The sequence below is a fragment of the Opisthocomus hoazin genome, chromosome 8 (assembly GCF_030867145.1).
Source record: "Opisthocomus hoazin isolate bOpiHoa1 chromosome 8, bOpiHoa1.hap1, whole genome shotgun sequence".
Lineage (NCBI taxonomy): Eukaryota > Metazoa > Chordata > Aves > Opisthocomiformes > Opisthocomidae > Opisthocomus > Opisthocomus hoazin.
The window spans coordinates 16087415-16104181 of record NC_134421.1 but is presented as its reverse complement, the minus strand read 5'-3'; the positions used below and the strand labels follow the sequence as shown (position 1 = coordinate 16104181).

At 62.0% G+C, this 16767-nt stretch overlaps 2 protein-coding genes across 3 annotated transcripts; both read left to right on the top strand.

Moving 5' to 3' along the window:
- The first annotated feature begins 386 nt into the window (after nt 1-386).
- LOC104329859 (extracellular serine/threonine protein kinase FAM20C) lies at nt 387-5375 on the top strand. The gene is made up of 10 exons (XM_075428574.1): nt 387-924; nt 2398-2573; nt 2662-2740; nt 3212-3304; nt 3530-3645; nt 3950-4130; nt 4234-4343; nt 4776-4857; nt 4992-5051; nt 5141-5375. The coding sequence occupies exons 1-10, from the start codon at nt 446-448 to the stop codon at nt 5373-5375; spliced, it is 1611 nt and encodes a 536-aa protein (XP_075284689.1). The 5' UTR covers nt 387-445.
- A 1595-nt stretch (nt 5376-6970) lies between these two features.
- SUN2 (Sad1 and UNC84 domain containing 2) lies at nt 6971-14329 on the top strand. Of its 2 annotated transcripts, XR_012764861.1 has the most exons (19): nt 6971-7058; nt 7306-7461; nt 7968-8140; nt 8262-8396; nt 8561-8656; nt 8835-8928; nt 9111-9181; nt 9360-9484; nt 9807-10025; nt 10109-10186; nt 10269-10312; nt 10762-10927; nt 11013-11240; nt 12061-12145; nt 12261-12376; nt 12547-12714; nt 13155-13247; nt 13362-13528; nt 13781-14329. XR_012764861.1 is itself a non-coding variant. In XM_075428928.1 (18 exons), the coding sequence occupies exons 2-18, from the start codon at nt 7331-7333 to the stop codon at nt 13473-13475; spliced, it is 2136 nt and encodes a 711-aa protein (XP_075285043.1). In that variant the 5' UTR covers nt 6971-7058; nt 7306-7330; the 3' UTR covers nt 13476-14329. The 2 variants fall into 2 exon arrangements, 1 of the variants encoding a protein (XP_075285043.1); XM_075428928.1 differs by having other exon boundaries at nt 13362-14329.
- Nucleotides 14330-16767: the final 2438 nt, after the last annotated feature.

The window sequence follows — 16767 nt, the reverse complement described above, 5'->3', positions numbered from 1 at the left end:
CTGCAGGGGGCAGATCTACTCTCATGCCCCCTGCACCGAGAAACGTCCTGCGGCCTCATGCAGGTGACAGCACGGAGGGATGGGGCAGCGTGGCGGTTGTCTGCAGCCACCGCTCTCCCCGAGCCAGCCCCGCGGCTATTGATTTGGAACTTGCCCCGTTCACGCTGACCTCGGGGGTGCCAGCTCGCCCCTTATCAGCGCTGATAAACCCTGCTGCAACCTCCCGCCCTGCCCGCTGCCGGCCCGGCGTCGTCGCCCCGTGAAGCGCCGCGGTGTCAGATCTTTCATCCCGCGACTCTGCCCGCGCACCAGTTGCTTTTTAACTGCGATGCTCTAAATCCAGGACGCTTCGCTCCTATTTTTTCACGGAGGCTGTGGCTACACTGACTCTCTTTTAGCCCCGGGTGGGTGCCCACCCCTTGCTGAGCGTCTTGAGTGAGGAAGGATGCGGTGCCGGCTGCAAACGCTTCTCCAAAGGAAATTTAAAATCAGCCTCCTCTTTATCCTGCTCTTGGCCCTCCTGGTGCACCTGGCGATGGATTTGGCTCTGCCGGCAGCCCGCAGGCCCTGCGGCTGCCATGCGAAGGCACAGGAAGCCTCCGGCGTCCCGTCAGGCAGCCCTATGCTGGCCAGCCCCAAAAAGCTGAGCCTGCGAATCCTCCAGGATTTCAGCGGCAGCAATGGCTCCTTGGAGAAAAGCTCCCAGCCGCCGGGAGCGGGGCTGCAGGCAAGGGCTGGAGAGATGGGGGTCCAGCGCCGGCACGGAGACAGCGATCCGGGGCGGACCAAAGGATCAAAGCTGGCGGCGCTCTTCGAGCATCCTCTTTACAACATCCCAATCCTGGAGGTGACGGAGAAAGACAAGTTGTTTGTGGTCAACCCCATGGAGAAGTTCAGCCTGCACAGCAGTGGGAGTGACGAATGGTGAGGAGTGAGCTCAGCCCTGGCTTGCTTTTGGGGGATACGTGAGTTTGAGGGGACGGGCGGCAGGGACCAAAGGTGGTGTTTCCTTCCGTAGATCAGCATCCCTGCCCCAGAAGGGCCTCGGATGCTGAGCGAGCTCTTCTTGCACCTCAAATCCTCTCTTAGCCCTGAATTTCTGGGCTGCTGCCTGGGAGCCTGTAGCACACGGCAAAGCCAAAGCAGACACTTGAATTATTCACAGTATTATGTAGGATATCTTTTAGCTCATCTCCTTTCCTTCCCCAGTGCAGACTCTAGCTGTGGTCTCCCTCTCTCTATACATGAGGAAGTCCCCACTGCAGATTCCTAACCAGTTTCATCCCCCTGTCCCAACACATTGGGGACACAAAGCCCACAATGTAGGTTACCTCTAACCGTGAGACCGTTCCCGTCCCGCATTTCGCAGGACACCGCCTGACCTCCTTAGGCTCGGCTGTGTGGTGAGCTCACCGCTGCCGGCTGCCTATTTTTATCACTGGACTACTAACCTCTAATTAGGAGGGAAGACATTAAAAGCTTTAGCGTCAATAACACGTAGCAGCTTCCTTACGGAAAGCACACCTTCCAAACGTGGTGGTTGCTAAAATTGGGAGAGAGTAGAAGCTGGCTTAAGAGCTGGCTTCCACAACCGGCCATTTGTCTTGTCTCTGAGGTCCACCTTGCCCAAGGATAACCACGGGAGGTGGGTCTGGCTGGTTGAAACTGGGGCACAGTTTGCGTTTTCCTAGAGAGAGATGTGGCTTTGGATTACCGATGCCCTGGGCCGACTGTCCCATTGCAGTGCCGGTGGGCGCAGAGCGGTGGCAGATACCCCCAAGAGCCCGCCCATGAAAGCCAGCACACCGCAAATTTGCGAAAGGCCCAGAGGCAGGGGTAGCACTAACCCAAACTCAGCCCCAGGGGAAATCAGGGGTGTGAGATAAACCCATCCCAGGGGAACTGGACATTGAGGGCGGGAGTTCAGGTTGGTGCTGGGGATGGGGGGGAAGTCCCTGCTCCTCCGCCCTGTGTTGGTGAACGACATGTGTGTCCCTGGTGCGCACGCAGGTGTGCGTAGCTGGTTGTATCCCCGGGAGCTAATCCCTGGGGGAAATACGACAAGATGAGCTGCTCCAGCAGGGAAATAAAGGTGCAGATGAGAGGAGCAGGGCCAGCCCAGGGCTTTCTCGTGGGGGATGCGAGGGAAGCCACCGAGCCTGCTTCAGCCATGCCAGTGGGTCTCCCCGGGCCACCAGCCATGGGTGAGATCGGCCCAGGTGCCAGGAGCTCCAAGGAGGGTGCACGGGGTGAGGGGTTTCTCCACCATCCAGGGCTTGTGCTGGGCCTCACTCTCCATGCGCCGGCTCCCGGGAAGGGCCTGGAGACGTGGGACCTGTCCCGTCCCAACTAAACGCTGTCGTTGTTGTTGGGGTGGCGGTGGCTGTTGGGCTGCAGGGTCAGCAGCAGTAAAGCCGAGGCGCTCCTCCCGACAGGGAAGACAGCCTACGACACCTACCCCGCCTGGCTCAAATTCCACGTCGGCATCAACCGCTACGAGCTGTACCCCCGCCGGGACCCCCTGATGCCCACCCTCCTGCAGGACCTGGCCACGCAGAGGATCGTCAGCTCAGGTACCACCTCCCTGCCAGCACCCCTGCCCCGCACCCCTGCCCCACCGCCTGCTGCCCACCTCCCTCATCCCCGCGCGTCACTTTTCAGTCCAGAAGTCTGGCGGGACCCAGCTCAAGCTCATCATGACGTTCCCGAACTATGGGCAGGCCCTCTTCAAGCCCATGAAGTGAGTAGAGCCGGGGACAACCCCATACCCCACCACCACGGTCCTGTTAGGTGGCTGGAGAAGACCGCGGAGGGAGAAATGGAGAAATGCTTCGTGCGCTGCCCCTCTTGGGCCCCCCAACCCCCACCCCAAAACTGGGGTGAGCGGGGTGGTCCCCTTTGCTCTCGCCTTCCCCGGTGGTGCTTGCGGCAGGCTGGGCGCAGCTTGTGATGGGGTAGTGACCTCCAGTGGTGGAAAGAAGAAGATGGTCCGTGAGGAGCATCCGGGACCACCCAGACCATGAGGGCTTCCCAGCCCTTCGTTGGGGGATTTGGGGCTGCATCACCCAGCAGGGAGCAACTGGAGGAGGCTGGGTCTGGCCGCATCTGTGGTGGCACCGGGGACACAAGGCAAGGGCTGGTTTGGGGCCAAGCCCACACTGGGGGTCACCTCATGTGCGGCCATTGCCCCCACCCTCCCTTCTCCTCCCAGGCAGACCCGGGACCAGGAGACCCCCGTCGACTTCTTCTACTTCTCGGACTTTGAGCGGCACAACGCAGAGATTGCAGCCTTCCACCTGGACAGGTGAGCGCAAGCTCTGCATCTGACTCAGCCCTCTTGTGACAGCGAAGCGACAGAGAAACTGCTCCTTCGTCCCACCTCTTCCTCCCTGTTGCGAGGGATACCTGCATCTCATCCCACCTCTTCCTCCCTGTTGTGAGGGATACCTGCATCTCACGGCAGTTTTAATAACTTGCTGTGAAAACAAGCCAGGGTCAGCAAGAAACGGTTCCAAGTTCCGTGTTTCAGGATCCTGGATTTCCGGCGAATCCCCCCGGTTTCTGGCCGTTTGGTCAATATAACGAAGGAGATCCGTGACATCACCACGGACAAGAAGCTGGCCAAGACTTTCTTCATCTCCCCAGGTGAGCTTTCATGCCGTCCATCTTCTTCTGTGGCCACCAGCATGGAGCTCGCCTGGCTGCTCCTGCCCTGGCTCCCCCTGCACCGGGGCAAACCGTCCCTTTGGGGACGGCTCCAGCTCCCGCCGTGTCCCCTGCCACGGAGCTCTGCTCCTCAAGGCCTTCCTTGCCACCACTTTGCTGTGGGCACGTGGCCACGGTGCATGGAGCATCCTCACCCGGCCACCTGCTGGACCGCCCTGCGTGGGGGTAGCGGGCTCATCGCCTTCCCGCTCTTCGCCAACCTTTGCTTTGTCCCCACGGCCAGCGGGCAACGTCTGCTTCTACGGGGAATGCTCCTACTACTGCTCCACCGAGCACGCCCTCTGCGGCAAGCCGGACCGGCTGGAGGGCTCCATGGCCGCCCTGCTGCCCGACAAGACCTTGGCCAAGCGCCGCTCCTGGCGCAGCCCCTGGCGCCGCTCCTACCACAAGAGCAAGAAGGCCGAGTGAGCGGGGGGCACGGGGGGCACAGGGCAGCAGAGCCGTTGGGATGGGAGGGGGCTGCCCCACGGCCGCTCTCATGTCCCCCGTCCCGGCCTCTGCCCGCAGGTGGGAGCTGAACCCCAACTACTGCGCTCAGGTGCGAGAGACGCCGCCCTACGACAGGGGCCATCGCCTGCTCGACCTCATCGACATGGCGATCCTCGATTTCCTCATGGGTGAGCCCCGCCGCGACGGCGCTGGGGGCTCCGGGGGCCCAAACGGCTCCACGTCCCGTGGCACTGCGCCCTGCCAGGTTTGCCGGCCTGCGAGGTTTCCTGGCCGCTCCTTCCTCCCCACGCTGTCCCCTGGCCATCCTCTGACTGGGACAGCTTCCCACCGCCTCGTCCCCGGCCGCCGCAGCCGTGCCTTTGCCATTCTTTCTGCTCTGTTTGCCGCTGTTGCCCCACCATGGGGGCTGCCGGATTGAGAAGCGGTCTGGAGGCCCCGGGGGCGCTCTGCTCAGGTCCCCTCCGTGGCCATGGCCACCAGACAGGCACCTTGGGGGTGCTCCCAGCCCTTTTTTCGGTCTCGCACCAGGAGGGTGCTCTTCGTCCCCGCTCCCACCTCCCAGCCCAGCACCCAACCGCAAACTCGTTGCCCTGCCGCAGGCAACATGGACCGGCACCACTACGAGACCTTCGAGAAATTTGGGAACGACACTTTCCTGCTGCACCTGGACAACGGCCGCGGGTAAAGCAGGGAGTGGGGGGGAGCAACCCCAGCCGAGGGGTGGGGAGGAGACCGCGGGTCTTGCTGAAATGCGCCCTGTGTTGGGCTCCAAGCCGCGGGCTGATGCCGGTGGGCTTCTCCCCCCCCGTCCCCAGCTTCGGCACGCACTCGCGCGACGAACTGTCCATCCTGGCCCCGCTCCGGCAGTGCTGCAGGTATGGGGGCTCCCCACGCGCCCTGGAGCTGCTGCCCTCGGGGAGAGGTTCCCCGGAGTCGAGACCTCTCCCTCCTTCGTCTTCTTCAGCCTCAAGAAGTCGACGTACCTGCGGCTGCGGCTGCTGGCCACCCAGCCCTACCTGCTGAGTGACCTGCTGCGGGAAGCCCTGGCCACCGACCCACTGGCCCCCGTCCTGGCCGAGCCCCACCTGCGGGCACTGGACCGTCGCCTGGGCATGGTGCTGGCGGCGGTGGGACGCTGCCTGGCCGGGGCGGCCCACCCGGATGAGGTGCTCGTGGATGACATGGGGTCATGGGTGTGACGGGGGGGCTCGGGACCCCACTGGGGCGGGGGGTTCCGGTGCGCAGCCCCGGCTCCGTGTGGCAGCGGCTTTTGGCGGCGGCGGAGCCGGTAACCGGGATGGGGAGGGTATTTAAATAAAAAGGTTGGTGGAGAAGACAGGAGCTGAGGTCTCCCCCAGCAGCGCTGCTCCCCCAGCCCTGGCCTGTCCTTGCGTGCCGGGACGCGTCGCTTCCACCCTCCGCAGCCTTTTAGGGAAGGGCAGGGATGTCTCCCGCCTTCCCCCGGCGAGAGCTGCCATGCTGGCGAGCTCCTTCTGCTCGCCTCCCCAGCGCGGCGATGCCCTGGGAACCCCCAAACAGCAGAGCTGAGCCTCCCCGCTGCCGGCCTGGGGACACCGAGCCACCAGCCACCCGTCGATGACCCCTGCCCCGCTCTCCCCGCACCCGCCGAGCGCTGGGGGTGCGGCAAGGGGGCACAAACCCCACTCCCCCCCCCAGCATCCCCCCAAGACCCCCGGGAACCACTGCCCGCTCCCTCCCCACCTGAAAATGCGGCTCCTGAGGCCGGGCACCCTGTTCAGCGCCCGGTGGCTCAGCACCCAGCTTATCCCCGAGCCCCCGGGGGGGTGAATCCTTCGCGGGGTTACGTCACCGGGGGCAGGTGACGTCGCTACGGCCACCCCCGGTGTCCCCGGGACGGGGCGCGGGGCTGGCATCGGCGCGGCCGGAGACCAAGGGGCCAGCGGGGAGGAGAGATGTCCTCCGGCCCGGCCGGGCACCGCGGGAGAGGGTGGAAAAGGGGGTGAAAAGGGGAGGGGGGAGCGGGGGGGGGAGCGGGGTGTCTGAGGCCACGGGCCCGGGGAGCGGCAGAACCCGCCCGCCCGGTCGCGGCTGCGTGGGTGCCCGGGCGCGGGGATGGGCCCTCCCCGTCGCGCCACCCCACCCCCCCGAATAGTTATGGTAAGAATAAAATAATAACAAAGTAAAAATAAAATAAGATGAAAATTAAAAAATAAAGTTAAATTAAATTAGATTAAAATAATAAAATAAAATAAAATAAAATAAAATAAAATAAAATATAAAAAGTAAAGTAAAAAAATAAAATAAAGTAAAAAATAAAAGTAAAATAAGATAAAATAAAATGAAAATATAAAAATAAAATAAAGTAAAATTAAATTAAATTAAATTAAAATTAAAAAAATTTAAAAATCAAGTAAAATAAAACAAAATTTAAAAAATAAAAAATAAAATAAAATGAAAATTAAAACAGAAAATAAAGTTAAATTAAATTTCATTAAATTAAAATAAAAACAATAAAATAAAATAAAGTAAAATAAAATAAAATGAAATTAAATAAAATTTAAAAATAAAATAAAATCAAGTAAGATAAAATAAAATAATAAAATAAAATAAAATAAAAATATGGTAACGCCGATAATAACAATAACGACAATAACAACAAGGAAGGGGGTACCGAAGGCGCTCACAGAGCCCGCGGACGGGGGGAAGGGGGGGCCGGCCCCGGCGGGCGCGCGCGCGCGGTGCTGCGGGGCGGGGCGGGGCGGGGTGGGGGCGGGGCAGCGGCGGGGGCGGGGGGGGGAGGGGGGGGGCAGCGCCGCCGCCTTCCCCTGCACAACAAAAGGGAGCGGAGCGGCGGGCGGGGGGACGGCGGGGGCTCCTGGGCTGCTCTGTGGGATTCGCCCGTGGGTTTTGCGTGGGGCGGAACGGGACTGCGGGGACGGGGGGTCGGGGTCGGCTCGCACTGGGTGCGGAGGGTCCGCGGGGGGCAGGGGGTTTATGGCCGTATAAAGGGCGGCGGCCCGGGCACCCCACGCGTGGGGGTGTCGGTGCGTGCGGGGGGAGGGGGAAAGGACACCCCCCCGCGAGCGGGGTCCCCTCTCGCTGGGTCCCCTCCCGCTGACGCTTCCCCGCGCGGCTGCCCCCCCCCAGGCGAGCCGCGACCCCCCCCGCCGCCATGTCCCGCCGCAGCCAGCGCCTTGTCACCACTCGCTACCCCCCCGGGGACGACGACGCCATGGCCAGCAGCAGCAGCAGCAGCTCGCTCCTGGGGGGCCAGCAGCTCCCCTTCAAGGAGACCACCGGCAGGTGAGCAGGGCGCAGGCCTGGGGGGTCCCCCCTCCCCAACGCGCCCGGGGCGCTCCGTCCATCCCGGGGCTGCGTCGGGGCGGCTGGCGGGCGGGAGGGAGCGCGATGGCGAGCGAGCTGCGTTTCGGCATGGCCGCCGGGCGGCCTGCCACCGGCGGTGCCCCCGCTCCGGCGAGAGCCCGGTGCCCCCCGTCCCGGGCACCTCTGCGTCCCCCCTGCCCCGGCGCGGGGGGCGGCCGGGGTGCCTGCGAGCCTCATCCAGCTCGATGGCGGGAGGGAGGTGCGCGGCGAGCACCGGGCCGGAAAACCGCAGCGGTGCGAGCGGAAGCGGTGCCGGCAGCCGCCCGGGGCCGAGCACCGGGGCCTTGCGCAAAGCGGCGGTTGCAGCCTCCGAACCTGTCACCATCCCGCGGGGCGGGGGGGAAGCAACACCGGCTGGGAGATGGGGGCGAATCCCCCATTTCCCGGTGTCCCGCGGCTGGTGAGCGCGCTCTCGTCTCCGGCAGGACGATCCGGAGGAAATCGAGCGGCACCAAGCGCCTGTCCCCTGCCCCCAGCACCCAAACCTCCTACTACAGCGAGTCCCTGATGAGCGAGTCCTACCTGGGGGGCAGCCGGGGCCTCGCCGCCCTGGGCAGCTCCATGCTGGACGATGCCCTGGACAGCAGCGCATACTGGGGTGAGCCATCGCTCCCTCCCCGGGCACCGGCGGGGTGTTGGGGCAGCCCCCTGCGCTGGGCGACCGGGTTGCCGCGGGGGGTGGGTGGTTTCTGAGGGGATCCCGGTGTTTTGGGGGGCAGGCGGGGAGCTCTCCACCAGGAGGAGGAGAGGCACCGGCGACACTGAGTCCAGCAAGATCAACGGACTGCTGGAGAGCAAGACGTACGACACCTACGCCTCTTCGTCTGGGTACTCCTCGGAAGACGACTACGGCGGTAGGGATGCTGGGGGGGATGTCCCCAGGGGGACCGGCCCAGAGCCTGGTGGTCCCTAGGGTGCTGCCAGCCCCCCCGCAGCACGCCACCCTCCTTCACCCTCGACGCGACGCAGGGATGAAGGCTCTGTTTGGTGAATTGCTGCCTCGATTCTTCCTTTCCAGGTCGCTTTTACTCAGGCCAGAGCAGCTCCGGATCGGGGCTGAGGACCGCAGCCTCCCGGGTGGGCTCCTTCCTCTGGCAGGTGCTCACCTCCCCGGGTGAGTGGGGGGCTGCCAGGGGGGGTTTCTCCAGCACCTTTCTTCTCAGCCAGCATCTCCCCTCCCCACGTGCTGTGTGCGGTGGAGGGATTTTATTCCCCTGTGGGAGCATCCTGGGGGGCGGAGGGGGACGTCTCTGCCGGGCCCCCCGCCTGAGGCTCGGCTGCTCTCCCGGCAGTTCGGTTCGTGGCGTGGCTGCTCTCGGGGCTGGCGGCTGCCTGGCACCGCCTCACTGGCACGGATCCCCGCCTGGGCAGCGTCCCCTTCTCCAGGTGAGCGTGGTGGGGGGACGCCGGGGTGGGGAGAACCTGCAGAGCCCGGCACGCGTCGGGTGGGTGCCTTGTGCCGCAGCCCGGCTGGGCTTTGCTTTCCCTCTGGTTCCCATCCGGAGGAGTGCTGCGGTGGGGAAGGCGGCTGCTGTCCTACAGGCACCGCTTTCTTCTCCTTGCCCCAGGCGCTACCCGTGGCTGAAGAGGTCCCTGCTCCTGCTGCTGCTCCTCTTGCTCCTCGCTGCTGCTGCCTACGGTGAGTCAGCCCACCTCGATCTGTGGCCCTGGGACCTGGGGCAGTGCAGAGCATCCCGCTACCACGCTTGGGCAATGGGTGGCCCCGAGCTCCGTGCTCATGGCTCCTGGTACCCTGCTGCATCCCCACCCTCCTGCTAACCCCAAGCATTAACCATCTTGTCCCCCTGCGTGCCCAGGAGCTTGGTACTTCTACCCGTACGGGCTGTCGACGCTCAGCCTGCCCACCTTCCCGTGGTGGGGAGCTGGGAAGCTTTCCTCCTCTGATGTGCCTGGGGCGGGGGACCTGACCGCTCTGGACCAGGTGAGGCTCAGCAAAGGTGGGGTGGGTGCCTTGCAGAGAGAGCCAGGACAGCGTGGTCCATGGCCGAAGGGGCCCTTCCAGGGGATGGAGATGCCCTGGAGGATGAGGCAGATGGTGCAAATGGCTCCCCTGCCTTGTGGCCGTCTGGCTCTCGGGCTGTCCCAGGGATGGAGTAGGGGGAACACCTTCCCTCTCCTGGGAAGCCGCAGATGAAGAAGATGCCAATGACCCTGGGGACTGGGTGGCTGGGGTCCCCTTTCACACAGGGGTCTGCGCTTCCCCGGGGGGCTACATCCATCGCGCCCTGCCTTTGCCACCACAGGGGCTGCGGGGGGAGCGCCGGCTGCTGTCTCGCTTCCAGGCCCTGGAGGAGCGCTTCGAGGCGCTGGAGGCCGAGGTGTCACGCTGGGAGCTGCGCCAGGGCATGGCAGGGGGCGAGCCACCTTCCGGGGACGTCGTGGCGCTGCTGGAGGGGCTGGTGAGCCGCCGGGACGCAGGGCTGAAGGAGCATCTCCGCGCCGAGGTGACCGGCCACCTCCAGGTGAGGGGTGCGGGGGGCACCCGGGGAGGTGGGGGCACACGGGGCTGGGCTCCGATGTTCCCCCCCTGTTCCTCACCCTGCAGGGTGAGCTGGATGCCCTCCGAGCCCAGCTGCAGAGGGATTTAGACGGGCGCCTGGGAAGGATGGCACAAGCCTCTCGGGTAAGGCATCTTCATGTGCAGCGGTACCCGGGCAAGGCATCCTCACCAGGGGTGTCACGGGTCTCTCCTCTTCTTCTGGCAGGAGATGGAGGCACGCTTGCTGGAGCTGAACTCGGCGTGGCAGAGGTAACGCTGGCCATCGGCGCAGAACCAGCGTTCGGTTAGGGGCAAAATCCCCGCGGCGAGGCTTGGGAGGGGTTTCCAGGTCTGGCTTGCTTGGGGCGAAGGAGAGTTTGAGAGGCATGATCCCGGGTGGAAAGGAGGGATGGAGGTGTGGGTACACGGGCAGGAAAGCGCCCTGGCTGGCAGCGGGGCTCGAAGGGCAGTGGCGGCAGATGACCTTCACCGCTGTCATCTTGCATCGCCGCGGGGAACGCAGCCCTTCAGCCGTGGGGCGAGCTGGGGATGCTTTCCCACGGGACACGGTAGAAGATGTCACTGCCACAGGAGTTAAAACCGTTTGAGGCTGGAGAAGGGGCTGAGCGTAGGCGATGGGGGGTGGACCTTCTCCCCCAGTTGGCAGGGGGGAGCGGGAGCTGTGGGCACAGGGTTTTGTTGCCTTTCTCTTGGCACAGCTCGGCGCAGGAGGGCCTGCGAGGGAGCTTCCAGCAGGAGACGGGCAGGCTGGAGCAGGAGGTGGCAGCGCTGCGGAGGGAGCTGGCCGGCCTCAGGTCGGACCAGGAGGTGATGGGCAAGCATGTGGAGGGGATGGTGGAGCAGCTGAAGGCGGTGTGGGCTGATGTGAGTCCCTGGTCCCCAACCCCTTTGGCAGAGGGAGGCGTGAGGGTCCCTTCTCCGGGGCTGAGCCCCGTCCCCACCGTTTCAGGTGGAAGCGCAGTTCCCGGCGTGGGTCAGCCGGTTCCTGTCACAGCCCCAGCGGGACGGCACCGCCAGCCTCGTCCTCCAGAGGGAAGATCTCCAAGCAGAGCTCCAGGCCCTGGAGCGCAAGATCCTGGACAAAGTCCTGGAGGACCGGAGGCTGTCGGCACAGGATGCTCAGGCCGGCATCGGAGTGGCCCTGCAGCAAGGGGGGACTGCAGGGGTGACGGAGGAGGTGAGGTCTGGCCTGACCCCCGAGGATGTGGTGGTGGCCGCAGGCATGGCGGGGGGGGGAAGCTGGCAAGAGTGCCTGGCAGATGGCTGGGCCATCGGGACAGCCCTTACAGCTGTGACATCAGTCCTATGCTCACACTCCACTTGGCAAGAGCATCTCTGAAACTCCTCCATCCCTTCTCTGCCATCAGCCTCCCCTGGGCTGCGCCTGCACCCGCACCCTGCCCTGGAAGGGGTTGTCGGTGGTGATACCCGCACGCCTCCGAGGCTCTCGCTGTCTTAAAATCCAAGTTTCTGCTTATGCATCTTTTCACCCAGAAGCGGGGCAGGTGCCAGCAGGGTGTCCAAGGGTTGAGCATCTTGCTCGCCTCCCTCCCTCAGCAGCACTGCAGAGGCATTTGGGGCAAAGCACCGCGGCAGAATGACACCACGGGGCAAAAAAATGAGCCTGCTTGCTTTGGAAAGAGTTTTTGGCACTTCCCTGTGGAGGGAGGAATCGAGCAGGATTAGCAGTTCCTGCAGCCCCCTCGGGCTTCGTTCTCGCCGTAACATTTAGACCAGAGTGGTGCTGCAGGGTCCCGGCTCCTGGGGTTGGCTCTGGAGGGATGCTCTGGCTGGCTCCTGCTGCGACGTCGGGTTTTCCAGATGGCGATCCCGTGGGATGGGGTAGGGGGGACAAGCAGACGATGCTGGGGAGGACGGGGTGGGTTGTGGGGTTGTGTTTGGTACCCACCGGCGGATCTGGGGCCAGTCTGGCCTGTGGGGTGGGGGTGGGCGAGCCCGGCCCTTCACCCCTCTCGTGCCCTCTGCTCCCACCGCAGCAAGTGCACCTCATCGTGGGTCAAGCCCTGAAGCGCTACAGCGAGGACCGCGTGGGGATGGTTGACTATGCCCTGGAGTCGGCAGGTAGGTGGTGGTGGTGGGGCATCTCGCCCTCCCTGGGACAAGCCAGCCATCCTGGGGAGGGGTGTCACGGCGCTTACCTGCTGCTGTCCCCTCTCCTGTCCCCTCTCTGCCCCAGGGGCCAGCGTCATCAACACCCGCTGCTCGGAGACCTACAAGACGCGGACGGCAGTGCTGAGCTTGTTTGGCATCCCCCTGTGGTACCAGTCGCAGTCCCCCCGTGTCATCCTGCAGGTGGGCACCCCCAGGGCAGGACCCCGCTGAGGGGGAGGACGGGGGTGGTCCTCATGTGGGTTTTATTGGGCTCTTGCTGTCACTCCAAGCAAGCAGCCAGGCTGATACCCGGGGGACAAAGCAGCACTGATGGCAATAACCTTGCTGGTGTCTTGCTCCTGTGCTCGTAGCCAGACGTCAACCCCGGGAACTGCTGGGCTTTTCGTGGGTCCCAGGGCTTTGCCGTCATCCACCTCTCCAGCATCATCCGCCCCACGGCCGTGACGCTGGAGCACATCCCAAAAGCCCTCTCGCCCCAGGGGACCATCCCCAGTGCCCCAAAGGATTTCACTGTCTACGTGAGTGCCCTTGGCCAGACCCAAGGGAGGAGTGGGGGGACGTGGTGGGAGGATGCCATGGTGGAGGGGGCAGGAGGGGAGAGCTAGCGAGCCCCATACCTGGCTGTGGGGTGCTCTGGGTGATGGGTGTCACCCTGAAGAGGAGGAGGATGCAGTACTGAAGGGGAGAGGGGAGGCAGTGGGCTTGGGGAAGGGTTTTGGGGAACACTGGGAGAGAGGGAGTTGAGTAGGTGTAACTCTTGATCTTCCTCCTCCCCTCCTTCCCCACTGGCCCCTGACCCCACTTTTCTGTTTTGGCCTGGAAGAGCAGGAGCAGGGGCCAAGCGCACTTGCGTCTCCGTCTCCCTCTCCCTCTGCCACCCTGGGTGTGCTCATTGTCTCCGGTTGTCCCTCTCTGACCACCCCTGGTTCTCCCTTTCTGCCTCCCTGCCTCCCCATAGGGCCTCCAGGAGGAGGGAGAGGAGGAAGGCCTTCTCCTGGGGCAGTTCACCTACAACCACGATGGTGACCCCATCCAAACATTTTACTTGGAGGTGAGTGCTTTGCCCTTGGAGCACCTGGCCCCAAGAAGAAAACGGGGCACGTGGGGTCTCTGAGCCCGCAAGAGCTCGCTAGGGCTCAGGTTTTTCCTTCTCCCTCTCCCCAAGGGTGATGCCGTGGGCACATACCAGCTGGTGGAGCTCCGGGTGCTGAGCAACTGGGGCCACCCCGAGTACACCTGCGTCTACCGCTTCCGCGTGCACGGGGAGCCGGCACACTGACCCCCCGGCTCCCGCGTGGGACGAGGATGCTGATGGGCCGACGGCAGGAGGGGGTTTGTCCGGTTTGCCGCTTCGCACGTAGAAATCCCAGGATGCAGCAGCAGCTGCCCCGGGAAGCTGCTCCCCTGCGGGGAGGAGAAGAGCTGGTGGTGAAGGGGTGAGGCTTTCACTTGTCCAAGGACCAGGGTGGTGAGGCAGGAGCATCCCATGTGGGTCCTAGCGCAGCCTGGCTTGTTCTCAGTGCGTATTGGGCGTTTTAACTTTTGAAGCTAATTTTTTTTTTTTTTTTTGTCGGGTCTGCGCAGCCCCTCGTCCCCGTTGCCCTGCTCCTCTCTGACGGCGCGCCTAGCATTGCCGGGGCTTGGGAAAGGCGTATGTAAGATTGCAATGTGCTTCACGCGGGCTTGGGCGCAATACGGCGTGTGGGATGGTGGTGACCGGCCCGGTGCCACGGGAGCAGGTGGGAGCCGCTGGTTGTGGCCACCGAGTCTCCCGTCCGCCTGGGGTTGTTTCTCCTGCCTTGGTGTTGGCTTATGTGAAGATCTCCAGGCTTCTGATGCTGGGCCGGGAGAGGGGAAATCAGACAGTATTAATGCAGTATTAACATAAAACTAACAGTTTGGGGCAGCAGGAGGGGAGAAATTCGGCACGTGTTGCTGTAGTCCGTCCGCCCGAGCCCTCCGGCTGCTGGTGGCTGTGTTGGGTCTGGGTGATGCTGTTGGCTCCCGTGGCTGGCTGGCTCCCTGGTGTTAAGCTTCATGTTGCTGTTGAAAACTCCTGTCTCCTGCTTCCCCTTCTGGGTTTGTTCTGTGGGGTTTTGGGGGATTGTGTTTTGTTTTGGTTTTCTTTTTTAAGGGGGGGGTGGGGAGAGGGGTTATTTTCCGGTTGGGGGTGCTGGGTTTTGGGTTTTTTTTTTTTAGTAACAAAGGAAAAAAGACTTTTTCCATGCAGTTTCTACTTAACCAGAGACCACTCTGTGGTGCCGCTCAAGCGAATGGCTTAGACACGGAGAGGGCTGGAGCTTTGTTTAGTAGCAGAATAGCACATGCAGTAGGATAAGCTAGAATAAGATGAGCAGAGCTGTTTAAAATAAGAGTCGTGGGTGGCTCTGTAGCTGGACCTGGAAGACAAGGTCCTCTGTGGACTGCTGCGTGGTGGGGTGCCGGACGCACCCCTGCCCTCCTTGCTCGGGAGATGTCCTCCGAGACTGCAATGCATGGCTGTGGCCTCCCTCGCCCGTGGCTGTATCTGTATATAGGCGGCTGCCGTGAGCGAGAGCTGCTGCCCTCTGCTCGGTGTTTTCCTGGGTGGGAGACGGGGCGGAGGAGAGACCTCCTTCCCCAGGGATTGCTGCTTCATCTCAGGGGCAGCAGGGCTTCCCTGTGCCTGCGGTGCTCGGGGCTGCCTCTGTCACCCTCTGGTCCCCGAGGCAGATGGCTTGGAAGGGCTCCCTGTCCTTTCTGCCTTCTCCTCCCAGCCCTGGCTGCAGAGGATGGTGCCGGAGTGCCAGCTCCAAGGGATGACGGTGATGGCAGCACGTCCCTTCTGGAGGGGTCTCCTTGCTCCAAGCAAGGGAATTGAGCCAAAAGGGGCGCAGCCCCATTTTCAACAGGTTAAAATTTACCCCGTGGAGCCTCCAGCAGAACTGGGAGGCCCTGCTGCTGGGAGAAAGCAGACCTGCAGCCCGATCCCGTGACAATAAATTCTCTCCTATACTCAGCGTAGTCTTCATTCTTGGCAGCTGCAGCCGAAGTTATTTTAAACTTGTCTACAGCTGCCTGCTTGCCTTGGAGCCGTGCCCGTGAGTGCCCTGTGTGGTGCTTTTACAGATGCCTAGACCTGTCCCAGGCTCGGCAGAGCAACTCCTGTATTTAATTAAATTTAATTAAAGAGAGAGCAGAGATGAAGCTCTCCCCCTTCCCCAGGGGTTCTCTGGCTGCTGGAGCGAACGCTGTAACCACAAGGCTGGAAAACCCCTTTTCTTACCTCCCTTCTGGCTCCCTGGCCTCCATGTTGGGCCGTCAGGGTGGACGGGGTCTTTGCCCAAGAAAAAGTGGTTTTGTGGTAAATCGGGCACGCTGGTGAGAGGTGGGAAAGGGGGACCTCTTTCACCAAGAACAGCATTGGAGTGGGGTCTCTGCGCCTTCCAAGGGGGTGTAAACCACTAGGGAGCATCTGGCTTTGCAAGGCGAGCTTGCGCTGGTCCTTTGGAGATGGAAGTCTGCGGTTGTGGGGTAAAAACCCCTGGAGACACCAGCAAGAGATCACCCCGAGGGTTTATGCTCTTCTGTGGAGGATAGGGCTGGTTACAGGCGCTTTTTCAGCCCCACAAATTCTGCAGCGGTGCTGAGCGCCAGGCGTGCTGCCTCGCACCAGCAGCAGCTTGCAGCGTTCCTGCACCACTTTCCTGAGCTGCAGAGGAAAAGAGGGCCCAGAAAACTGCTGCTTCAGCACGTGCATCTCTGCTCAGGGGTGTTTAAGCCTGGTGCTGATGCAGAAGATGAGCCTGGTGAGGCAGGAGAAATGCGAAACAGCTGTTGGAGCAGATTTCCCTTATTTACTCCCTTTCCCTCCTCCGCGGTTTGCCCTACACGCGTGGTCTGAGTTAGCCCTGCAGAAACAGACGGTTACAGGCAGATGAGTTTGTATTTGATGCTGTAGCCTGTTGCAAATGCTGCACTGTTTTGTTTGTTTTATTTTTTAATCAACAGATTGTAATTTATGCCTATGCAATAAAAAAGAAAAGACCAAGACAAATAAATTATATCAAAACTGCTGTGAGCTTCTTGGGTGTTTAGTGGGTGAATGGGCTGGTGGGAATGATGCACAGCTAGTCAAAGGAAAGCTACAAGAATAGTTCTGTGTATTCTCAGGGCAAGGCGTTATTTTCCAGCCAGACGTACTAACCCTAGGGTCAGCAGCTTGTGTCTTCTCCTCGAGCAGGCTCTGGGCTGCCAAAGCTGCTTGGAGCAACATTGAAAACAAGACCTACTCTTAAAAACATCAATGTCTTGGGAGACTTAAAATCAAAATACTGCATCTTTTAACGACTTGCAGGAGTCTAGGTCTGTGAGAGACCATGGCCATGTGCTCGGCCCATCCTGCAGTGACCTTGAAGCTGTCCCCGGGCATCAGCCTGTCCTCTGCCTTATCATGGCCCCAAGCAGAGCCCAGCTTGGCCCTGAGGCATTGCAAATGGGGCTCGGCCTGACACAAACCTTAATTAAGGGTAGCTGGATGTTGCTCTCTTCCATTTAACCTGGGCTGTAAATTACTCAGCAGGCAGCCAAGA